The sequence below is a fragment of the Crotalus tigris genome, unplaced genomic scaffold, assembly GCF_016545835.1.
Source record: "Crotalus tigris isolate CLP2741 ecotype Arizona unplaced genomic scaffold, ASM1654583v1 scf7180000017560.2302168, whole genome shotgun sequence".
NCBI lineage: Eukaryota > Metazoa > Chordata > Lepidosauria > Squamata > Viperidae > Crotalus > Crotalus tigris.
Genome location: NW_024096474.1, coordinates 2,268,334 through 2,294,949, shown reverse-complemented (window position 1 = coordinate 2,294,949; position 26,616 = coordinate 2,268,334). Strand labels below are relative to the sequence as shown.

General features: G+C 37.2%; 1 protein-coding gene across 5 annotated transcripts in view; it reads left to right on the top strand.

The window, feature by feature from the left end:
• The first annotated feature begins 4,007 nt into the window (after nt 1-4,007).
• ASTN1 (astrotactin 1) overlaps nt 4,008-26,616 on the top strand; it is an 88,099-nt gene continuing 65,490 nt past the window's right edge. For 3 of the 5 annotated variants that reach the window (XR_005557335.1, XM_039348691.1, XM_039348707.1), the window contains exons 1-3: nt 4,009-4,391; nt 5,591-5,728; nt 12,947-13,097. Coding sequence is in view for 4 of the 5 variants with exons in the window: in XM_039348691.1 (XP_039204625.1) it covers nt 5,616-5,728; nt 12,947-13,097 (264 nt within the window). In the remaining variant the exon portion in view is untranslated. Of the gene's footprint in view, nt 4,392-5,590; nt 5,729-12,946; nt 13,098-26,616 lie in introns of all 5 variants that reach the window. The other 2 variants (XM_039348717.1, XM_039348699.1) reach the window with 2 other exon arrangements.

Genomic DNA, 26,616 nt, shown 5'->3' with positions numbered 1-26,616 from the left:
AGACATTTTGAAGCCCTTGAGGGCTGTCAGTTATATGTAGATGTCAAAAGACATTTAAATCATTGCCTCTCAGCATTTTTTAAAATGATAGTTACACTGGAATTCCTCAAATAATAATAATAATGAACCATTATCCTATCTAGGGTATATACTCTACCCAGACTGATAAAAAAAATGCTGTTGTGAGATTTGGTTTAAAATATTAGTTTAGCATTAGCATAAGAATGTTTCTGAAGATGTTTTGACTAATACAAGATGCTGCTTATAAACAGGAAATGGCATCCATGTTCAAAAGGTTCCTACTACTGTAGACTGAACATCAGACTGAATAAGCCACTGATCTGATCAAGAGAGATTTCTCTGGAAAATCACACTGGTGCCCATCATGAACTTTGACCCACCATTTTTTCCCGATTATTTTGATTGAAATAGTACATAAGAAACTGGCCACAAATTGACAATGTTTCAATAATCTAAATGCATTACTATTTTTTCAATTTAGTTTTCAATTTTTTCCTGGTGATTCCTAATATGGATCTTTTTTCAGTAGCTAAACACTGGATAAACTTTGTTACTGAGCTGTCCAACACGGGTCCAGCTCCCTACACAGGTAGTTATTGCCCGTTTAGTCTGTCTCTGTCCCTCCCCCCCTCGTGTGAACCTAGTCCACAAACCAGTGAACCACTTTCTTTTTCATAAGATTATTTCCAGGAATATGACTTCTCAGACTATTTGAAATTTATTTTTTTCTAGGAACACCACTATATAGAAACAGAACATGCTGTATTGCATATGTTATACTTTACATATTGCTGCTAAAAGCCTTTGGTTGCTCATTTTTGCATTTTTTATTGTCTTTGCTCTCACTCTGCCAATTTGCTATGTTTTGAGTTCTCATTTTGCAAGACCGTAGCATTTTGAAGGCAGTTTTCTGTTTCTAATCATTTCTCTGATGTTGCTAACAGTGGTATTCTTTTGAATCATGGGCCAGCATCTTGAATCATTTCAAGATGCTGGCCCGAGCTATATTATTTAATAGGCTATTAATTTTTAAATTAGTCCACTAGGCTATGTAGATCTACATTTGATGACTGTTCAACATATATATATATATATATATATATACATTCTTTTCATACTTATGTATGTATGTATGCATGTATGCATGTTATCATTTTGCTTCTGGGCTCAATTCAAATTATTGTGCATCCTTAGGGTATGAATTGTTTAAAACCAGAATATGCTAAGAATTGCCTACACCCATTTCAAACTGTTTGCACTGTTTACTGACACATCCCTTCATATTCCATCCTCCCAGAGCTATGGTAGTACGTACAAGTAACAGAACATTTTCTATAAGGTGTGGAGAAGATAGGCTACTCTGCAAAAGAAAGTTTGCCTAGCTATGTTGTTATTCATAGAGTTGTCCATCCCTAATTTAATATAGAGTCCCCAAGCTTTTGGGAACAATGGACATACTTTAAATACCTATCTAATTTTTGTTTAAACAATTGATATGACCAGTGATCTCCCAAAAGTGATTCTGGATGTTGCACAAGGCCTTAAAAAGAACAGATCAACAAACCATAGCAGTGCAGCCCACAAACAGGAACCCATATACACAAGCTGTGAAATCAACTTGTAGTAAAACTCTTCCCATGCAGTTATGGATAAATGAATAAGCACTTCCAGTTCTCCATTCACAATCTCATATGTTTTTTGACCAAGGTAGCCAGGTTCTGAACTTAGAATAAATCCTATTAATTAAAATACATCCATATGAATTGTTCTGTGTAATTCTGCTCAGTCTTGTTTTCAAACCATTCTGTTCCACTGTTTTCTGTTGTCATTCAGTTAAGGAGATATTGAATCCATTCTCATATACATTTTTACTACAGTCGTGCTTTTTCTTTTGATCATGATTATTTCATTGACATTTCATGGGACTACATTTTAAGACTATGTACCATGCCATAACTTGCAATTTGAAAGTTGAATTGTTCTTTAAAATGTCAAATATTTTTTTTTACTAAGTGTTGAAATACGGAATGCAAGACGATCAACTGAAAAAAAAGAAAGGCTTAATGGCATGGGAGCTAGAGATGGTGCGCTATGAAAAGTAATATAAGGAATAAAACAGGGATTTTTTTCCAAAATAAAAATACTTTTTAACCCATTTGCAGGTGGTTTCTTCAACCATTAAGATGTATAATTAAATAGAAATAATGTTAGGATGCTAAAATTCCAAGTTTCACATTTTGCTTTGTAATTAATGGAGTAACTGGTCTGGTTTCCTTTGTTCAGCATAACCCCTTTATTCACCAATTTTATATACGGATTGAATGTATAGCTTGAGTAACATATGAAACCAGGCTCATCAGGCACTGAACTGCATTTGATTGGCTTTTCTTTTCTTTGTGAACTATAAAGAGTAGTCAGCTAAAATACTCACCAAGAGGTAAAGAATCCTTTTACCAAGCAACCTGCAGGGAACATAAAGGAAAAGAAGAGAGAAGCACTAAAGAGAGAAGAACATTGGAAATAAACAAAGTGACATAAATGACAGGTGGCAAAATGATATTGACTGAAAAGATGGAACAAGTGAAGAATGATCATCCTTCTATTAGGCCTCTAAAAGAGCAAGTATAATAGTCTCTAAGTTTTCATTGTGCACATGGAAAAAAGCCAATATCTCTTTCGGGAAATGGTGGCAGAGATAATAGTTAGAGTTTCTATCCACAGGACACATTTTAAAGTGTTAGAATCACTGTAGAAAAAAATTGTTTGTTTCTTCCATTTTCTATCCTGTGAGTTCCAACCAGTGCATATGTCAGTACGAAAAATACCAAAATCAGTAATGATAGTTTTTCCTCCAAGATTCTTCAGATTGTATCCTATTTGAGAGGGTTTTGCAAGTGGGCTTACACTGGCTGATTCTGAATTTCAGTGGGGTCAGGCTGTTCATCGCTGTGAGTTATCAATGAGAAAATTCTGTAGCATATTTTATTTACTCATTCATTCATTTATGAAACACAATTCCACAGAAACCACCTGGCCATGTCTTTGATACAATAATTAATCTCCTCCTCCTTTTAGCAATAATATAATCAATTTGTTTTCTATGTATTAACTAAGGTCTTAGTTTATATAGACTACTAATAAGTAAGTGTTCTCCAGATTTGAGTCAGACTTGGGCTAGATTTTATAAGCATAAACAAATAATTTTTATTGCAAAGTAAACTCTATAATTTTTGTTCAAGATAAACCAAGCTAAGATTTACAGTCTAAATATTTTTCAGTTATTTTGGAATTAAAATCTTTTCTCCTTGAAGCTTTTCTCTTAATGTAAATTAAATTAGTTTTGTTATTAAAACCATAATTTAATAACCTGCATTGGCCAGAATCGTATTCAGTGATGGATGGCTAAATAAATTTGATTAATAAATAAATAGTAAAAATTGAAAAAATGTTTTCATGCAGTTGCTGATTTATTTCTCTGATCCTTCAGAATTAGATGCATTTTTATTACAGTTCTAATAAAAGAGACTAATTTGCATATTAACACATTTGTGTTTAACACTGGTTTTAAAGAATGTTCTTGATTCAGTTGTAAGCTAATATAGAAAAAATAGGGGTGCTTTCTTTTTAATATGCAGTGCTATAGAGTACATATTTCAAATGGTAAAGATATTGTATAAATGAATGAAAATGAATTTCACAACATGTTCAAAATATAGAAATAAGTTTATATGTATTTGTGTGCATACAGTATGTGTATACATACATTGTATACAGTATATACAGTAGTATACACAAAGTCAGTTTCTGCAAATCTAGTTGGATGTTTCTTGATGCTGATGGACATCTGACTCATTCAAATAAAAGAAGTAATAAAAAGTTCTTGGCTTAGCATTAGATTTTTATTAACACATGCTCAGCCTTGATCCCGGGGAGTGTTCAAATATATTAGTGCTGGCTACTACAGTGAATCCTCCCTTTCCATCTGGGGGAGACTATCATACTCCTTGCCTAAAATGTCATTGCTATTATATAGTGTCAGACTGGGAGGCTGTTATAAGAATTCAGCTCTGTTCCTTTTTGTGGGGATTAAACCCAATATGTATTTGTGAAGTTCTAATGTATGGAATAATTGAATATTACATTTTTGTTTTTAGTTGTTCTGATATAGATGCCTAGAGTCAGTTTACTTCTTGAGTCAGTTATCAGGTTCTCAAATAACCATACAACAAATAATTGGGAAAAGCTGGTCCACTTATACTTGTTTCTGTGCTTCATGTGTTATTCCCTTTTTCCAGGCCATGGCCATATACCATATTCCAGCGGGGATTTGATTTGGTGCTGGGAGAACAACCTTCTGACAAGATATTCAGGTAGAATTCAGCATCAGATTTGGTTGTGTGCTGTCAGTAAGGAGAAACAGCTATTAAGGGGAAGTCCTGGGATTTCAGTTAGAGATGTACCCCAGCATCTAATATGATTTTGCTTAAATTAAACTTGAAACAGTATGAATATGAATTCTAAGTTAGATCTTCTCAAATGACCGTATCTCATACAGCTTGCTGTTGGCTTATGAAAATGTCAGTGATTGTCTGAAGGACTGAATGCAAAATTCAACTTTTTGAACTTTCAGTTCAAATTTTATATTAAAAAATCCCCAATTTGTGGTAAAATAGCAATCATAAAAGCTTTATAAGAATATATGAACAAAATGGTTTTGGTGAGCAAATTCTCTTTTTGAGCCTTCTTCATATTAGCTTCCAATCATAGTGAAATTTCTCCTGGACTGATGACATGATTTGTGCCACTCTCCCCTGCCATGATGTTACATGCTTTGTGGGAAAGTAATTGTGGCTAGTTGCCTACTAATAAGGGAGAAGGTTTCTGTTGCAGGGAAGATAGCAAAACTACAAGAAAAAGGGAAAACAAGCATTACTTCCTGCAGTCACTACCTGTGGCAATGTCTGTTTCTTGCTTGTTAAAAGAATTGCTCTTTCCTTAAAAAAAACTTCTTTTTTTTCCTCCCTCCTCTATGCACGTCTCCTACAAATTCTTCTAGACAGAATTGTCACCTTATTTAAAAAAAAAAAGATAAATGAAATAACTCAACACTTAATAAGGTGTATCAGTGAAAGATACATAGATCCTCAATGACACATTTTTTGCTACCTTGAAATTGTAGAACTGAAAAACTGTCTAGATAATGTTAATTGCATTTAGTATTAAATCAAATAGCATTATGATCATGGAGTAGAAGGAGTCACCATACATAAGTTGTGGTCGGTCTGTCTGTCTGTCTGTCTGTCTCTGTCTCTGTCTCTATCTCTCTGTCTCTCTGTCTCTCTCTCTCTCTCTCTCTCTCTCTCTCTCTCTCTCTCTCTCTGTGTGTGTGTGTGTGTGTGTGTACATTAAATAAGATTGGAGAGAAAGAAGTAACCGAATTGCAGACTAGGGCAAGGTAATTTAAATAACCTCTCTCTGCAAGCATAGAAATAAACTAGTAGAAAAATACTAATTTCTTGTGTTTTTCCATGTAGTTTTCAAACTGATTAACTCTCTCCTATGAATGCAGATTCACCTACACTCTCGGGGAAGGGATGTGGCTGCCACTGAGCAAAAGCTTTGTGATCCCACCTGCTGAATTGGCCATCAATCCATCAGCCAAGTGCAAAACTGATATGACAGTGATGGAGGATGCTGTAGAGGTCAGGTATGTTCCTTTCACAGATGAATCTTTGGAATGGCTGGAAATTATGCATGGCAGAGAAAGAAACTCCTATTAGTAATGAGTCTCTGCTGAAGGATCACCCATCAGAAATGGAGCAGTTCCAGATGCTATAAATTATATAAAATTATGTACAGATGGTCATTTTGCTGGTCCAGCTCTATTTTATTTCTGTACTAATAATCATATGCCTACATTTAGAGTATGGCATTTGAATAAATGCAATAGGCAGGAGGGGACATCTGGAAAGTGTCAGTGCTCCTCCTTTGTTCTACATGAGATAATTGACCAGAGAAATTATTTAGGGAACTTTTGAATTATGTCAAGTTAGTTTCACTCCTGAGAAATAAGCAAAAGGGGATAATTCACTGATTTATTTTAAAGCATTTATTTTACATCTTCAAATGTATTAACATTTTAACCTACCTAATAAGAAATATTCTCTGAGAAAAATATGTAAAATTGATATAAAGATGACACTTTTCTGTTAAAACAATCTGATAGTTTATCATTTTTTAAAAAATCCTCCTAAAACTATGATCTGCCATATATCATGGAACAAACTTGAAGTAATCTAAAAGCAAAATTAGAAAAGTAGTTCAATTAAAATAGAACCTACTATCAATTGAAATACATTATTGACTTATCATCTTAATGTATACACTGGCCTGAACTTACAGTACTACTGTGTGTAAGGTCCATGCATTGAGAAATACTCTTTCTTATAATTTCCTACCTCACTTTCTAAAGCAAGCCACATTCATTCAGAATGACATAGTTTATACTCTCTCTAATCACATTAATAATATGGACAGGAATGAATAAATCTATAAAGCTCACTTCAGCTTTAGTATTGATTTTTATATCATTAAGTTGAACTTGGCCATTTATTTTTTGCATTTTGCCCAGCTTCAGCCACCCCCGCCCGCCTGCCCGCTGTCCCTACCTCCCCTCTGGCATCCCGTTGCAGGGACTCGAGCACTGGTTGCGCAGCTCTGGCAGGCAGCTCCAGCAGGCAGGCAGGTCCAGCAGGCAGCCAGGGCGGGCGCGGGGCGTGGGACGGCAGCCCCCGGGGCTTCCTCCTTTGTGGCCGGCGATGGTGGCGGCGTTGGGTGCCGGGGCGCTCTCGGCTCTGCGGTGAGCGGCCGGCATGCTGGAGATGCAGGTCCCAGGAGCCAGGGAGAGAGAACGACAGAAGAAATCTTTACTCCAATTCCCCCTCCCACCTATCAGCTGTTCAGCAGGGAATGCTGGCACAGTCTAGGAACCAAGCGCAGACGTCTATGGAACCTGTTTGAACCACCTTGTTAGAAACGGTCTCTAAGCCCTAAAGATGTTGGGGAGTTTTCCCAACGAAAGCTTGGCAACCTTTTAATATAGTAAAATACTTTAATTAAAGTATTTTAACTTTAAACTCTCCTGGTGAACGCGCTTTATTCATTCCATTTATAATTATGCCCGGAAGTCGCATTTTCACCATCATTATTGAATATATATATATATATATATATATATATATATATATATATATATATATATATATATATATATCCAAATTTCTTTTTCTGACAAAAAGTTAAAGAATTAAATTGGGAGACTAAGATGGCCATTTCAAGCTCGTTTGCTCTCTTCAGTTAGCCACACCCTTTATGGGATTCGAACCTGGGTAGTTTACATGCTAGACAGTTGTTTAACCACCAAGCCACAGGCTGTCCTCCCTTCTTTGCCAGCCAAGTCAAGGGAGTATATACAGGAAGTTTTTCAGACAGACCGGTCTGATTGATTACATCTTGGCATTTTAACTGCTAAACTGCAGTTCTACTTTTTACAATCTCTTTTGCCTTGCAGCCCCCCAACTAGGGGCGTTAAACAGGCTTAAGTTGCAACTGCGAAACATTTACAAATCTAAATTTCTTTGCCAGCCGAAAAACTGTCTGAAAAACTTCCTGTATATACTCCCTTGACTGATGATGAGGCACGACCACTTTAATAACAGAATAATCAGAGAAGCCATTGAGATAGAAAAATGCCCACACAACATGAGCAAACGAGATGATACCTCCCGCCTACCAGACATTTGGAAACCATTTGGAAACCCGCCCTTATTGACAAACGAGTCCCTAACACAAAGAATGACACCAGACCCACACTCACGAAAGCCACATAGGATGTCACCACCATACGTCCACGCAAAAAGCAAACCCAAACACACACCAATGATGAGGCACAACCACAAACCAGAAGCCAGACCACAGCTGCATCATTAGACACTTTAAACCCCTCCAATCCATACATGAAGCAAACTGACACCCACCATGAAGATGAGAACGACCACAAACGCGAAGCCAAAAAATAGCAATGCAGCCCACCATCTTAAACCCCCCTGCAACTCAGACAAACCTGAGCACAACAAAGTCCCCACCCAACAGAATACACCCAACCAATCAGAGCACAGCCAACCCCCCATCCAATCAGAGCACAGCCAAGCTCCTAACCAATCAGAACACACCTCCATCCAATCAGAACACAGCCAAGCTCTCATCCAATCAGTTCATACCCCCACTGGCAGTTAAAAGGAAGATCATACATTGCTCCTAGAAGCACAAAGCCGAAAACACCAGCCTGAAGATGACGAATGAGACTTCATCAAAACGTCGCCAAGACACTTCCAATTTGACGCGGGAGAAAACCCGAATAACCAAAGACCTATATATATATATATATAGGTGCTTTGCGCACCGCATTTCGACTAATTACTGCAAACTGGCATTCTTGCATGCCTGCCTTAAGGAGGACCTTCCCCCTAAGTCACTCAGGAGAAAGCCTGCTATCAACTCCATGGAATGCCGGCAAGTTGTCCATCAATATCAGCGCCGCACTATACGAGCACTTATCAATGACCTACATAGACGGATCAATAGTCTAAAGGCATGGACTCAGGAACATCGGGAACGATGCCGTAATGAATTGATGGACCACCATTTTCAGGCATTGGAGCAGCATATTCGGACAACTGCCAGAAGAGCAAACCAGCGTGTGAAAGGGACACTCCAGCACAGGATGGACGCCCTCCGAGAATCTGGGAAAAGAAACCCTCCCGTGAGGCTGGTATGTAATCTCTCAACAAAAGCACTCACCCCCTCACAACTTACTCTATTACAACAGGACGCAGGATGTAACCTCATGGACGCCTATACATTGGATTTTGTAGCAGCATTAGAACCTGCTATGGGCCATATTGAGGTGGGGGAAGAGGTGAAGAACTTTATCAGACAACAAGTCACAGGACTGTTGATGAACCACAAAAACCATCAGGTACTATCGAAAGATGAAATGGAGGCTATGGAACAATTAAAGAAAGACAACTCCATTGTGGTATTACCCGCGGATAAAGGAAGGGCCACAGTCGTGATGGACAGGGTGCAGTATACCAACAAAGCACTTGAACTACTTAAGGATACTACAGCGTATAAGGTAATAGAGAGGGACCCCATGACGGCACTTAAAAATCGTGTCAACAAGATACTTAATGGCCTCAAACATGGGGGGAGGATAGGGGACAACACCTTGAGAAGGGTACGTCAGCAATGGCCAGATTCTATGGGCTACCCAAGATCCATAAGGACGGCGTCCCCCTCCGCCCTATTGTAGCATTTAAGAATACCCCGACTTCGGGTCTGGCTAGGTGGCTGAGTAACCGTATCAGTCACTTGGTCAGCGATAGCACTACCACTATAAGGTCAGCAGGGGAGTTCTTGGATATGATTAGGACCCTAAGAATAGAGGATGATGAGCTAATGGTGTCATTTGATGTCGTGTCGCTCTTCACCTCTATCCCACAGGATCTCGCGGTCACGGTAATAAAGGACCGCTTGAACCAGAAGGGCCTAGGGCAACAACTACAGGACTCCCTCCAAATTAACGATCTAGTAGACCTTTTAGAGGTGTGCTTAAAAACCTTTTTTACATTTCAAGATACCACGTATGAACAGGTCAAAGGAACACCCATGGGGTCCCCAATCTCTAGCGTCATAGCGGAGGCTGTGTTGCAACAACTAGAGCATGTAGCGTTGGCCCAATACCAACCTAAATTCTGGGCCCGCTACATTGATGACACATTCGTGGTCATCAATGTAGGCATACTTGTGGGCATACTCAACTCGGTATACCCTGACATTCAGTTCACGGAGGAGAACCAAGGGAAACTGGCGTTCTTGGGCGTAATGGTCCACCGCCAGCCAGATGGGACCCTGAGCACGAGGGTATACCGAAAACCTACGCATACAGATAGAATTCTGCATTATGCTAGTAACCATCCTATGACCCACAAAGTTAGCTGTATAAGAACGCTATTTAGATGAATAGACTCCCATTGCAGCACAGCCAAAGCTAAAAGGGAAGAAAGAAACCATCTCTTCCAAATATGCAGACGCAATGGTTACCCTACCAGGTTCATCAGACGCTGTAGTATACTACCCAAACCCTGGATGAGCCCGGATATGGAGGAACTCCCATCACAGATAACCTGTGTCACCCTCCCTTACATCAGCAATGTTTCAGAAGTGACAGCCAGGTTGTTAGCCCCCCATAAAGTGAGGGTGGCTCACAGACCTGATCAAACTTTAAGATCCAAAGTGATGCGCCCAAAGGACCCGCTCCCCAACACTGAAAAATCGGCAATCATATATAAAATCAACTGCAAAGATTGCCCTGTCAATTATGTTGGAGAGACTTCAAAAAGAATGAAGACTAGGGTCCATGAGCATAAATTAGCAGTAAAAAGGGGGGAACAGCATTCCCAAGTATGCGCGCACATGGCAGATTCTGGACATTGCTTTGACTTTGATAATATATGCATCCTGTCCAGTGACAACATGAAAGAGGGCCGGTTACTAAAAGAGGCATGGCTCTCTGACAGGGACTCTGTCAACCAGCACATTGACTTGTACCCGGCACATCTCACCTTAAGAGCATGGAGCATGCGAGATCGCCCACCCCTAAGGAGACATCCTGCGACAGTACCACATAACCCTAGGGAAGAAGTTATGGAGTGGATGAATTTTTGCCCCCCACAACAACAGCAACGGCCCATGGACATTCAGGAGAATAATCAACGATCGAGGGACTCCTCCCCTCCTGCTCCAGGACCATGCACACACTCCCGGACAGTGAGGGAACGGTTGCATGATGAGAAAGAGGCAATTAGCCAATGAACAATTATTCCCGATCCCCCGAAACCCAAAACAACGATGATCCAGCAACATCGAGAAAAAAGGAGGATGGGACCGGCTTGTCCTGTGATGACAGTCCATCAACAGAAACAACAGAGCACCAATCAGAACGCCCGAGAGGATATAGAGATCGAGAGCAGCGTGAATGGGGGGGGAAATGCAAATAAGTGTAGAACGTGATAGAAACTGTAAAAAAGATCATTGTGTTGATGGAGGGAGGGACATAAAGGAACCAGGCATACGTATTCAAAAAAGGAGGGCACACAAGGACTTGTATGAGGAGGAAGGAGATATTTGAGGGATTCAATCTGACACGGAGTCCGAGAACATTGATAATGGGGTGAAAGAGCAAGTAGATGTCAGACGGAATGGCAACGATAGAAACGGAGATTATTCAGCCAAAGGGAGGGAAATGGAAAGCAAGGGATGGGGAGAAAGGCTGAGAGTGCGCCCCCATAGAATGAGGGATGACAATTGGGGAGCAAGTAAAGATCAGAAGAAGGAGGAAGGTAGGAGACGCGGAGGTGTGAAGAGGGAACAACTTAGAGATACGAACCTCCCTAATCTAAGACAGTGGGAGGTAGAGGGGAACAATGACATACCCACAAGCAGTAAAAGCAAGAAAAGAAGAGTCATCAGCATGGAAGCCATAATTAAAAAGCAGTTAAATCAATTAGGACCTATGACAAGATCTAGGAGCTGTGTGTAAATGACGGCTCACCTATAAAGGCACTCTCCCATAGACCAGCATTAACCCTGACGATGTCAGAAGTATCTGACGAAAGCTTGGTGATCGGTGATGGTATTAAACTTTTATAGTTTATTATATTCCTGGTGTTCACGTTTTATTGGTAATTGACTATATATATACTGTATATATTCCCTAAGCAATCCTTTATATACCTTTTGTGTTTATATTTTGAAGGAAGACATTAAATTCAGAGAAAGAAGCATTTCTCCACAAGAGTCCATTTTCATCTATGTATTTATTTCAGAAATAGCAGAATTGGCAAGCTTGTATCCAAATGGGAATCAATCAAATTTCTCATCCATCTCGGTGATAGTCCTGAAAATACTACATCCGGCTCTGAAAACTTTCTGCAGTGCTATATGCATCAGTTGCAAAAAGAATTGACTGATATTTTGTGATTGCCTAAAAGAAGAAAGAGAAAAAAAGTACTTGGACAGAGTATGGTGATAATCATAGAACTTTAACACAATAAAGCTCCACTCTAAACTATACAATACACGTTTTACCATAATTCTCAGGACCTGTACTCTGAAATCATTAGTTCAAACAGTGCAAGTTTATGGCTAGTAAGGAAAATTCTGAACCATTTAATCAGTGATGTCAAAGAAATATGTATACTAAAGAAGCAAATGTACTTTCTGTGTACTTCTAATAATAAATGTGCAAAATCTATGAGGAAACATTCATCAGTCAATTAGATTTGAAGTTGGAACACAGTATTGTAAGTCATCTGGTATATATTCAGATTTCTTTGTATAAAGCATTATTGTGATCATTAATAACTTGTTAACGTCATGTTATCTCTGTCACTTATTTTTGGCTGTTCTGTGCCTTTTATCACATTCTATTTTACAGTAACAATTTAGATTGCAAGCTTTTCAGTCAAATAATGAAGAACTTTATGCCTCTCTCCTCTTGGGGGGTTGATTCCCATCACTCTTGTTCAAAAGAGTAGTAAAAGATGGGAAGAATTACAGTTCATCAACTTCAGGCTCTTTTCTGCTTATATCACTCATCAGTGATATTTGAACCACTGGTGTGCTGAATTACTGTTTTCTATCTTATTAAATGGTCTCCAGAAGATGGTAGAGGACAGGAAGGCCTGGAGGAACGTTGTCCATGGGGTCGCGATGGGTCGGACACAACTTCGCAATTAACAACAACAATCTTATTAAGTTATAATTGTTACTATAATTGCAAATATGTTTTATTATGTTGCAGGGAGGAACTGATGACTTCTTCCTCCTTTGATAACCTGGAGGTTCTCCTAGATTCTTTTGGCCCAGTACGGGACTGCTCCAAGGATAATGGGGGTTGCAGCAAGAATTTCCGCTGCATCGCAGATCGAAAATTGGACTCCACTGGATGTATGGTTCGTATGTGTTTGATATGGAATTATGAAAGGATGTCCTGGAGAAATGAGAATAAGACAATAAGGTTCCTTGACAAATGGAGTTCTTTGGATTTGAGCTTGTTGATATAGAGCATTATAATTCTGCAGGCTATATGGTATCCTCATGCAACATACAGAGCTTACCCAGGCAAATAGAGGATCTCAGGATTTAAACTAGTTCTGATATCCTCACTTTGCCTTGTTTAAGACAGCAGATCAGCACAAATTGTGTATTGAGATACCTTTTACAAAGAAACACGTGCATAACATGGTGCTTTATTTTTCTAAGACTGACCCCAGTTTTCTGCTCATAGCATAAAACTAAAACCATGAAAAACATACCATGCTCCTGCTTTGTCTTGAACATTAAGTTCTGTAACTATTCTACATTCTACTAAATTTGTAAAAATGTATTTAAGGCTATCTTACGTATTATTAGCAACCTAAGCGTGCTATGCTGAGAATCTAGTTACATCTACATTAAGTTTGTACCATGCATATTGCATCCTTTTTGCAATTCGTTTTAAGCAGAAGTGAACAACCTACAGGATGAAGGGCATATGTACCAGCCTATGGCCAAATATATGTGGCCATCAACATAATTTCAAAAGCTCTCTGTCAGAAAGACATCAAAAATGAAATTGAGGAAACTGAGTGCGTCAGAAAGAAAAAGGAAAAAGAGGGAATGGTAATGACAGAAAGATAAACAATGTTGCCCTTAAATCACTCCTTGATTCAAATCCCCCCCCCCATTATTTCTCTGCAACCTCTAACAAATTATTCCTGGAGGAGGAATACACTTGTTCTCCCCTGCTCCAAAGGAAGTTTCTAGGCCCTGATCTAAAGCATGATCTAGATAGGACAAAGGAAATATACTTCTCTCTCCAGTGACTTTGCTAAATTGTTCTGTTCCCACTCAACCACCTCCACTTCAAGAAATGGGGGGGGGGTTCTCAAGATGTTATGGGAAATGTTGTATGTCAAATTAGAGGAGAAATGAAGGAGCTTTTAGAAGAGAGAAATAACATCTTGAGGGAGGACATAGTATTGGCTTTGAAAGGACTTGTTTCTGTTGTTGAAAAGCTGGACTCTCATATTGAGGATGTTGCAGACAAAGTGGATTCATTGGAGGATAGGGTTGAAAGTGTAGAAAAAAGGGTGGAAACTTCACAGGATGAAATTGTTATGTCTCAGTACAGAGAGATGGAGTGCGCTTTAAGAATCAGGGGCTTGAGGGAAAATATGCAAGAAAATCTGAGAGAGGTGGTGGCAAATGATATTGCTGTGATTTTGGAGAGGGATCCAGAGGATATATTCAGAGAAATTGAAAAAATATTTAGAGTCAATTCGTGGATCGCAAAGCAGAGAAATTTGCCAAGAGATGTGGTGATTTATTTTGGAAAAAGATCTTTACGCAATGAAATTATACAAGCATTTTACAATAAGAGATTCCAGATTGCTGCTCAGGATGTTATAATTTTAAAGGAGATTCCATCTAAAATTTTAAGAAGAAGAAAGGACTTTGCTTTTTTATCAGATGAACTTAAAAAGCGGCAGATGCCATTTAGATGGGATATTCCAATTGGAATTGTGGTGAGTCACACGGGGACACATTATAGACTTAATACTGTCTCTAAGGCAAGAAAGTTTTATATTTCGGTCCTGGGAGCGCGCTCATCACCATCTATAATGTTTAAAGCTTTGGAAGTGAAGAAGGGAGAGCAGTTGGCCGAAGATGAAAGCTGGAAAATTACAGGCAGAGTTGTTACAGCAGTCTGAGATGAAAGAACACAGAATGACCTGAGCAGCACATAGACGAAAAGAAAAGGAGCAACAGAAGAAGGAAATTAAAGAAGTTACACAAGAATTTGCTTCTGAGCCTGTGGGAGGAGCAAGACCTAAGAGATCTTCCTTGGTTCAATCTTCGATGGTAGATCTTCAAGCAGTCTTCTCTAGGCTAATAGATGGAGGAGATGGCAAAGCTCCTGACCTGGAATGTTAATGGCCTTAATTCTCCACAGAAAAGGAAGAAAATATTTCATTATTTGAAGCAATATAATAATGACATTGTTTGTTTGCAGGAAACCCATATTATTTCAAAGGATCAAAAATATTTGATTAATGCTCGATTGGGTTCTCATTTTGTATTTTCTGCTCCTGGGGAAAAAGGGGGTGTTGTTATTTATGTTAAGGAAAATTTATCAGCTGTATTAATAGATTCTGATTCTCAAGGGAGATATGTTATGATTGAAGTGGGAATGTATGGTAAGAAATTGCTTATAGTGGGTTTTATAGATTTTTACACCAAAAATTGATTTCATTGGATTATAGATCTGTTATTCTGATGGGGGATTGGAATGGAGTTTTGGACACACATAGAGATAAGAAAAGATTTTCTACTTCTTTCAAGCAAGCCAAACTACCTAAGGCTTTTTTTTTACTTGAAAGAGGATTTGGAACTGAGAGATTTCTGGTGGGAACGTAATATGGAAGAGAGAGACTTCACTTTTTTTTCTGACAGACATCAATCGTTTTCAAGAATTGACTTTTTTCTGATTACAACAGATTTATATTTTAGAGTAAAAAATATAAAGATTTTTCCAAGGACATTGACAGATCATAGTCCTGTATGGATGGAATTGGTTGCTGAGAAAGAGGAGAGAAGATCTTGGAGGTTGAACGAAAATTTATTTAGACAAGAGGCGAATGTTCAGAAACTTAGAGAGTATTTAAAGGAATATTTTATTTTAAATATGTATAAGGGAACCTCAATGGCAATGGTTTGGGATGCTAGTAAGGCTTATATGCGTGGGGTTCTGATTCAAATGAACAAGGCTTACAGGCAAAAACAGATGCAAAAGCATAAGGAATTGGAAGATGAGATCAAAATAAAAGAAAAAGCATTAATTTTGAATCCTTTGGATAAGAATGTAAAGGCTTCTATAAATTTGCTTAAAACACAGTTTAATATGTTAATGGCTGATCAGGCTGCAACTAATTTACTTTATATGAAACATAATACATTTTGTAATGCAAATAAGCCAGGTAGGTGGTTGGCTTATCAATTAAGGAAGAAACAGAAGTCGAGAATTATAGATAAAATAAATTATAATGGTAAAGTGGTTTTTCAGAAAGAATTGATTAAAAAATCTTTCTTAGATTTTTATACAAAATTATATATGGGTAAGAAGGTACAGAATTCAGATATAGATAAATATTTACAAGATGCTCATTTTCCTAAGTTATCGAATGATCAAAGAGATGAGATTAATGGATTTATTACTTCACAGGAAATTATTATGGCAATTAAACAATTAAAAGCTGGTAAAGCACCTGGCACCGATGGATTGACATCAATTTATTACAAGACTTTAAGTGATGAGATGATAGAGCCCTTAAAGCAGTGGTTCTCAACCTGTGGGTCGGGACCCCATTTGGGGTCGAACGACCATTTCACGGGGGTCGCCAAACAACACAGTCCGCCATTTTCTTTCCCCTTTTCGTTAGCTGTGCTACTCCCTTTTATTCTATTGGCTTTTGAAAGCCAATAGAATAGACTCTCTTGAATATTATTGGGCTTAGAGACTCCCCCATCTTGGGGAAGGGCTTTTATATCTTTGATTCCAAAAGAGGATCAAGATCTTACTTTACCAAAAAATTATAGACCTATATCTCTTTTGAATGTAGATTATAAATTTTTTTCAAAAATCTTAACCAATAGACTTATGACAGTATGAATCAAGTGATACATACTGATCAAACAGGTTTTATAACTGGGAGATATATGAAGAATAATGTTAGACAAATTATTAATTTAATAGAATATTTGGATAAAAACAATCAGATTTCTGCAGGATTTATTTTTTTAGATGCTGAGAAAGCCTTTGACCAGTTAAATTGGCAATTTATGTTAAGGTTGGTTGAAGAGATGAATTTTGGAGATAAAATTTTGCAAGCTCTTCGAGGTATTTACCAAAGACAATCGGCACAACTTATAATTAATGGAGGTTTATCTGAGGTTTTTCAAATTGGAAAGGGTACAACACAGGATTGTCCACTGTCTCCTTTGTTGTTTGTTTTAATGTTGGAAATTTTGTTGATTAAAATTCGTGAATCATCTAAAATAAAGGGAATAATGATTGATAAGAATGATTATAAACTAAGAGCTTTTGCAGATGATTTGGTTGTTACTTTGTCTCAACCAACTTATTCTGTATTAGAGTAGTTACAGTTGATAAATCAATTTGGACAAGTTTCCAGTTTTAAAGTCAATAATAATAAAACTAAAATACTATCTAAAAATATGACTAATTTGGATAAGGAGACGTTGGTTAAATTGACGGGCTTTGAAGTTGTAAAAAAGGTCAAATATTTGGGGGTTTATATAACTGCTTCTAATGTAAAATTGTATAAAAATAATTATGAAATGTTATGGTTTAAAATACAGAAGGATTTGAATGATTGGAAAAAATTGCAATTATCTTTGTTAGGGAGAATTGCTGCAGTTAAAATGAATGTTCTGCCAAAATTCCTTTTTTTGTTTCAAATGATACCTATTTTAAAGAAAGAGGCAAATTTAGAAGAATGGCAGAAGGGTATCAATAAATTCATCTGGGCGGGGAAAAAACCAAGAGTTAAGCTTAAAATTATACAAGATGTTCGAGAGAGAGGTGGACTCAAAGTGCCGAATTTGAAATTGTATTATGATGCGGTGGTTTTAACATTGATTAGTGACTGGATCAACTTAACAAATTTAAATATACTTTTTTTGGAGGGATGGGATCTATTATTTGGATGGCATGCGTATTTAATTTATAATAAAAAGGTGGATAGGGTTTTTAAGTCCCATATCTTAAGAATTGCTTTATTGCGTGTTTGGAAGAAATATTATAGATCAGATTCTAGAATACCATTGTGGGGAATTCCAGGGCATGCAATAGAAGGGATAAGGAAAGGAGTGAAAATGGATAGTATTTCTTATAAACAACTGCTTAATTGGGATGGGAATAATTGGCAATTAAAATCTATGGGCGAATTAGCGCAAGAAAATATTAATTATTCTTGGTTCCAGTATAGGCAATTATTAGAAAGGTGGAGAATAGATCAAAAAGTGGGTTTTATCAGGGAGGATGCGAATTTGATGAAACAAATTAAAGATCAAAGTCGAACTCATATAAAAAGAGTTTATAGTGTTTTAGTGGAACTGGATTCAGAAACAGAATTAGTTAAAGATTGTATGGTTAAATGGGCTCAAAATTTTGATGAGCCGATTTTATTAGATACATGGGAGATAATCTGGGTGAGGAATGTCAAATTTACTCAAGCTCAAAATTTACGAGAAAATTTTTATAAAATGTTTTACAGGTGGCACCTTGATCCACAAAAGATGTCTCATATGTATCCAAATGTGCAGCCTAAATGTTGGAGATGTGGTTGTTTGGATGCAACGTACTATCATATTTGGTGGTCATGTAGAAATATAAAGGCTTTTTGGATTAAGATTTGGTGGAACATTCAGAAGATTTTTAATAGAAGGATAAAATTTACACCACAATTGGTTTTGTTAGGTATTATTGTTGATTGTGATGATAAAGAAATTATTTTAATGTTGAATTTAATTAAGCGGCAAGGTTGCTGATTGGGCAATATTGGAAGAAGAACTCTTTGACTACTTTAGAAGAATGGTTTCTTAAAGTTTCTTATTTATCTGAAATGGCAAAAATTTTGGCTTATCTGAAAGACCAATTGCAAGAGAGATATATTTTGGTGTGGAAAAGATGGATGAATTTTATACAGAATAAATATGAGATTAGAAAGTATTACTTAGCTTTTGAATAACCTATGTTTAAGGGTAATGGTTAGAATCTCTGTTTTTATGTACTGGAGTTAAATTATTTAAAATTTTGTTTTTGGATGTATGTATAATTGCTTGATGTTCATTTAAGTTGTATGTTTTTTGTTGTTTTTAACCCTGTATTCAGCTCTGGGAAGGATGGGGGAGGGTGATGGGGGGGTGGGAGGGGAGAGTATTTTATTGTAAAACCTTAAAAATTTTCAATTAAAAAAAAGAAATGGGGGGGGGGTTCTATTAATTTAGTTTTAGAGGAAAGAAAACCTAGAAAGGAAGCTGCATGCTATATAATTAACATACTAAGTTTGTTGCTCTCTATGCACCTGACAGGAAGAAGCATTTATACTTGGCATCCTAATGTGTGTATTTGCATGATAAGAATATTGCAAACATCTGTTTGTGTGCTTGCACTTTACATTTTCAATAGATGTGTTTTTAATCGACAAAGAGATTCTTAAATGAATGTAAAGTGACTTGAGAGTTTCTTTATTAGCATAATATGTTACAGTTTTGTTTAACCGTTAGAAAAAAATTCTGGAGTTCCAGAGATAGTGTCCTTTGTATGATGCTTCTCTTTAGATCAAAGTTTATTTATTTGTTCTACTACATGTTCTTAAAATGATAGGAAGACTACAGAATGCAAAATGAAGTACAATTCAGATTGAAGACAGTTTGCCATCAAAGAGGCGAGGTATATATAGATTACCATTGCATAGTCTACAAATCCTTATCATTCAGATTTAGATAATGGATTCTTTAGTGCTGGAATAAAATCCCTGGTGGAGAAGCTTTTTACTAGTATGTTCTTTTTGCCCTTTATAGAAATTTATATGATTTTATTGCATGCTAGGATAGCATAGTGTTTTAGGTACTAACCTATGAATTCAAATGTTTACCATCCATAAAAAATATCCTGTTTGCAGTACGAGAATTATGTAAATTGAATGGATTAAAAAAATAAAAGTGATTTGGGATAAAACTGAAGAAAGGAATTTCTGGAAGCAATAGTGTAGAGTTTTGGATGGGTACAATTGTGTTATGTTTAGCAGTGGAATTGAAACAAATGCTATAAATGCTAGTGCCCATGAGGAAAAAAAAAATGATATAAAGGAAATGGTATAAGAATGATTGAAAAATTGGTAAAACGGCAGATATAACAGCAAAACATTAAAATATGGGTGTAATTTTGACACAGATTGGTTATCTAGCTTGTTTAATATTAATATTGTGTGAAGCCTGCAACTGTGCCTGACCACTGTGAGAATGCAATTATTGTTTCCTTTTAAATAGCAAGAGTAAATGCAAAAACTACAGGTGAGTTAGTTTGCTACATGTGCCTGGGAATATGTTTGGCAGAATTTTGATTTAATTAATAATATTGGGGAAGAAAATATGTATGGGAAATGCTTTCCAGCTTGATGCTGAGCAAGTGATATGCAGATGAGCTTGTTGCTCTTCAACAATTATTGAGAAACATATGAATCTTAGAAAAATATAATAAATATTTATTGATTTGAAGAAAGTGTATAGTAAAGTGAATTTGCCTATATTTTAGTTTTGCATGAATATGGAATTGAACAGTATTGGAAAAAATATATGTGAGACAGAGAAGACATATAAACACCATTGGTTGCAGGATCTGAAAGCACACCACAACAGTCTCCCAAAATATGAATCAAGCACCATCCTAGTAGCAGACATCCAACAGTGGGTCAAGAATATGAAGAACTGGACAGCACTTGGCCCAAACATAATTCATACCTAGTGACTAAAGAAACTAATAGCCACGCATGAATGTCTAGCAGTACAGATGAACCAGCTGCTAACAGCAGACTCACACCCAGACTGACATAAGAAAGGACAGTGCTGATCATGAAAAACCATGAAAGAAAGAAGAACAGCACTGTCCAATTACCAACCAATAACCTACCTACCTACAACATGAAAGGTCCTCTCGGTCATCATAGCCATCAAGCTCACACATTAGGAACAACAGAAGAGATTCAAAACATGAGTTGTTCATAAATACAGCAGTTGGCCAAGACTCAAGACCACTCCGACCACAGCCTGGCTTGACTACAGCACAGCCTATGACTCAGTGCCACACATGTAGATCTATCATGCCTGGCTCTATACAAAGTCAACAGAGCACAGAGACCTTCCTCAAAAATATAATAAGATATGGAAGAAAACAGTGGAAGTCAGCTCAAAACAGTTCACACAAGTGACCATCAAATGCAACATATACCAAGATAATGCATTTAGAATTAAGAGTCCTGAAGAAGCTTCAGAGCTCAAGAAGCTTCTTGGATGAGAAGCAAAATGTCGTCAAAGAAAAACAAGAAAGCCCAGTTGCCTCGTGAAAAAGCATCTTTGGGATAACTATGACCTGGATTACTGAAAATCTCTCTAGACATGCCCCCATTGCTGTTTTGCATAGGCTTGAACCCTCTCAACGAAATAATCACAAGAACTGGATATGGATAAAGGTTTAAGAGTATAACTATCATGAGCCACCTCCTCTACATGGAAGATATCGAACTGTATAGCTAAGAATAATCAAGACATCAGCTCATTGATATACCTGATCTACAGTGAGACATTGGGATTGGAGAAGTGTGGATGGATGTAATTAAGAAAGGGAAGGTAGCTAAGACTGATGAAGTGAAACTACCAATGAGGCACACAGCAGACATTTCGACCAGCTACAAGAAGGTACTTATGTTAGAGTCAAGAATGAATGAACCATAAATGAATTTTGGTTGAATATAGAAGTGAAGGTTTGCTGAGGTAGTTTGGTTATATAGGAAGAAGAATGAAGATCAGATTGCATGGCTAATATTTTAAAGAAGTGTGAATAAGTCAAAAGGAATGGGGAAACTGAGAAAGTCTTAATTGGATGGAGTTTATGAAATCCTCAAGAAAAGAAAACTGAGAACCTATAAACATGAAAAATAGCGTGTAAGGCAGTGTGTGGACAAGGAAAGGAAAGGAAACTTCATGGATCATTGCATTGAACTACGAAAGGAAGGTTGTAGGATAGGATAGGCCTCTTTTAATTCTAAGCTTTAGAAGTTCTACATGTTGTATTAGCTGTGATTGCTTCTTATGGGAACAAGAAATCATCTGTGCTTATGCAGAGTGTCATTAAAGGATTGTGGATCAGAATATGTCATGGGTTTCCTCAAGTTTTGGCTCTGACATTCTACTAAGCAGTAACATGGGGACTGAACCAAGAAATTATTTTTTTCTCTAGAGTGTACTCCTTTCTTGCCTGCTGTCTTTGTGCATCTGCCAATTTCATTTCTTACGAGGAAATACATGCTAAGTGCTTTGTGGCAGATGTTCCCTTCATCCACCTCTGCACTGTATCTCATTGACTCACAGCACATCTTCCTGCCCCCCTTTGCACCAGGGCTGTCATGAGAAATAGGTGGAAAGCAATCCATCTGTTTCATACTCTGGCTGTGAAGCTGCTGAATGTGTCTTAGTGCTGACATTCTCCCTTTTCACCTGCTTTTGTGCTGGGAGAGGCATTGTGCCAAAGATGGATGTGTAAAAGAATTAGTGGAGGGATCAGCAAATGGAAATATTTTTACACAGCTACCTCTAAAATAGCTGCTGAGAGAATCTGTGCTGACAGCAGCAGAAGTATGGATTAAAAAGAGGAGGAATCTGTGCATAGAATTCCCTTCTCTGTAACACTCAAGCTAGACAACACGCACAATTACAACATTTAATAACATATTTCATATATTCATGCATAAAACATTCTTAACATTATAGCTTGCTTCATTATGCAGATATATAATAGACAAATACACAATCTAAGCTGATAATATATAATCGTTTTAGTCAGTAACAGGGTTTTAAACAAATGTATATCCATTTTAAACAATGAATTAATATTAGGGATATATCAGAGTGATACATTTCTGAAAACCTCTTGGTGTTACTTTCTGTTCCTTAAATCCATGAAGTAATAATACATGTTGCTATTGTGGCCAAATCTTGTAAAGCAATTTCATGATCTTTGTCACTGTCTGACGATGAATTTTTAAAATGGATGTATGTGTGCAGAATTGAGTTTGAGAAATTTTGCAGTCTCATAGTTCAGCATATTTTTGCATATAATTTAGCTGTATTTCATTTTCCATTTAAACATAAATTGAATGCATTTTGCAAGCATTATTGTGTGTTGGCTTAATGGTGGAATGCCTTTGCTCGCTTGCAATTTCTCACCCCTTTAATTGTATGAAAATGTTTTGGAAACTTTTCCCAACAAAAGCAGGGTTTTTTTGTTTTGTTTTGGGTAAAAACAAATAAATCATAGCCTCTCTAAATTTAGAGAACTGGAAAGTGAACTATTGTATTATGCTATGATATAATCACTCATGTGCATTTAAACATGTGTACCTGTAAGGACCTACCCCACTTTGCATCTTAAGAAGACAGAACTCTTGGAATAATTCTTCCAACAGGAATCCTTTATTAAGAGAAAATGGTTGCAGGCGTTCTAGAGAGGACTTGGGGTCCAAACTCTCCAATTCAAGGTTTTAAGGGTTTCCCCCAGTAGCCCCACCCAGTCAACCCCCTCTTTCAGCGACAGTCTCAGGCATTACACTTCCACCCCTTTTTCATTATTGCCTGGCTGGATGGAGACTTCAAAGAAACTACATGAAAGGAAAACGGCCCCATTCTTATGGTTAGTTCTTTTGCAATACACACATTCAGTTCCTTAGAAGTATACTGAAGGAAGTGAGGGCCATAAAGCCTCTTTGTTCTCCCCCTTCTCTCCCTCTTATGGCAGAATCCAGAGAAGGCAGAATTGGGGTTTTCTATATTTGATAACTAAAGATGAAATATAATTGGATTCTGACAGTACCTTTCACAAACACTTCCCTGTACCTGTGAGATGTATGTGTGCATGTGTGTGTTCATATTTTACCTATTGGTCTGAAACTCCAGAATGTTTTATTCATCCATTTTTTCTTGAAGGTAATGGGCTTACCTCCAGTTCTTTATATTCAGGAGGCCCATAGTTTAATCTTGGGTATCTTTAGAGAGAACAAAAAAGACCTTCCATGGCCTTAAGTTTGGAAGCTTGAAGATTTAAGCCAATCAATATAGATAATAGCAAGCAGAATTTCTTTTGAGAAGCCTGAATTTATCCTATAGAAAGATCTTGAAACTGAATTTAAAAAAAAGAAAAAGAAAAGAAAATTACTTATAGAAAGAAGGCAGAACTGGCAGACCTGTCCATCCCAGTGCTAATCTATAATTATAATTTCCAATGTGCCTCTTTGTGAGGTAGAAATATTCATGGAAGATGTGACAAGACATATAAATAATACATCTGATATAAAATCATGGTCTTGTACAGCCAACGTGATATATCTGCAAATCTTAAATCCTGTTCTCTTGAGTTTCAATGTTTGTGTGGTGCAATGAGATAAAACAGGCAGACCCTGCGGCTGTTTCAACCCCAGGTGCAGCCATTGGAGAGAACCATGTCAACAAATTTTTTATCCCAATAATATTTTTATTGCTTTTAAAATAATAACAGAAAAAGAAAAAAGAGGAACAAAATAAATAAATGCATATGTTATAAAAATACATAACAAATGCTTAAAAATAAGGGAAAATACAAAAATATCAAAGGGTATTTGTTGTTAAAACAATAAGTTACACACACACACTCAAGTGTGTGCATGTGTCTGTGTTGTAGTTCTAATATACTTATATAACTATTGTGTTTTTTTAACCTACTGTACTTTATATAAACAAGTCTCCTATTTCATAAATATTTAGCCATACAAAATCTATGTAATCAGGTCTTCACTCCATTTACCTTTTGAATGTTGCAATATCACACTTATAGCTAAAATAAAGGCATGGAAAATCCATTATATTGTGTAACTGTCAAATTCCATGTAATAGGTATTTAATTGAAGATGATAGATAGATAGATAGATAGATAGATAGATAGATAGATAGATAGATAGATAGATAGATAGATAGATCAGTGGGTGGGGGGAGGGAGGGAGGGAGGGAGGAAGAGAGAGAGAGAGGTCATGTGATCACCACTTGAGACCTTCCAGCTGACTTCCAACATGCAAAGTCAATGGGGGAAGCCAGATTCATTTAACAACCACATGGTTCACCCAACAACTTCAGTCATTTGCTTAACAACCATGGCAAAAAAGTTTGTAAAATTAACAAAGTCACTCAACAACTACCTTGCTTAGCACCAGAAATTCTGGTCTCAATTGTGGTTGTAAGTCGAGGTCTACCTATGGAATGTAATATCTGAAAAAAGATTGAATCTTTTTTTCCATGCTAAATTGATTTTATGAAGAAATCAAACATTGCAAATTGGGGGGAAATGGTGATAAGGAAAATTTGGATAAAAATGGGGATATTGACTTTGGATCAATTGATAGATGACGAAGATGAATTTTTAACCTACGCTCTGCTAAGAGACAAATACTATCGATCAGACATAATTCAGTGGAAATATTTACAGCTACAATAGCTGTTAATATTATTTAGACCAGTAGCATTTTCAATTTCTGAGATACCCGAGACATTAGAACAAGTTATTAAAACTTTTAAATTTTTTTTAAAAAGGTACTATTAGCTCTAATGACAATTTAATTTGATAGGCAGATGATTAGAGATAAGTAGAATAAAGAATAAAGTTTTTACATTGCCTAGAAAAATGGGAGTGTCTTAACTTCTATACCTAGAATGTCAACGAATCTTAACCTATGACTTGTACAACAAAACATAACATACAGAATTTATTGTACTCCATAACATCTGTATAGAAAAGGATTGCCTAGGCCAGGGGTAGGCAACCTTGGCTCTTTTATGACTCGTGGACTTCACGTGTAGCATGGCTGGCTCAGGAATTCTGGGAGTTGAAGTCTACGAGTCATAAAAAAGCCACAGTTGCCTACCCCTGGCCTACGATAGCATTTTATTGGAGATGAAATATGAATGATGCTTCTTTAAGACACAAGTTTTTACAATATCCTGTCCTTACTAAATTTTGGGAGAAAGTAGTAGTAGTAGTTGTTAATTGCGAAGTCGTGTCCGACCCATCGCGACCCCATGGGCAACGTTTCTTCAGGTTTTCCTGTCCTCTACCATCTTCTGGAGTCCATTTAAGTTCATGCCTACTGCTTCAGTGACTCCATCCAGCCACCTCATTCTCTATCGTCCCCTTCTTCTATTGCCCTCAATCTTTTCCAGAATTAGGCTGTTCTCCAGGGAGTCCTTCCTTCTCATTAGGTGGCCAAAGTATTTGAGTCTCAACTTCAGGATCTGGCCTTCTAAAGAGCAGTCACGGTTGATCTCTTCTAGGACTGACCGGTTTGAACGCCTTGCAGTCCAAGGGACTCACAGGAGTCTTCTCCAGCACCATAGTTCAAAGGCCTCAATTCTTTGTCGCTTAGCCTTTCTTATGGTCCGACTTTCACATCCATACATTGCAACTGGGAAAACCATGGCCTTGACTATACGCACTTTTGTTGGCAGGGTGATGTCTCTGCTTTTTAATATGCTGTCTAGATTTGCCATAGCTTTACTCCCCAGGAGCAAGGGTCTTTTAGAAAGTAGAGATCTATGTAAATGTGACTGTGT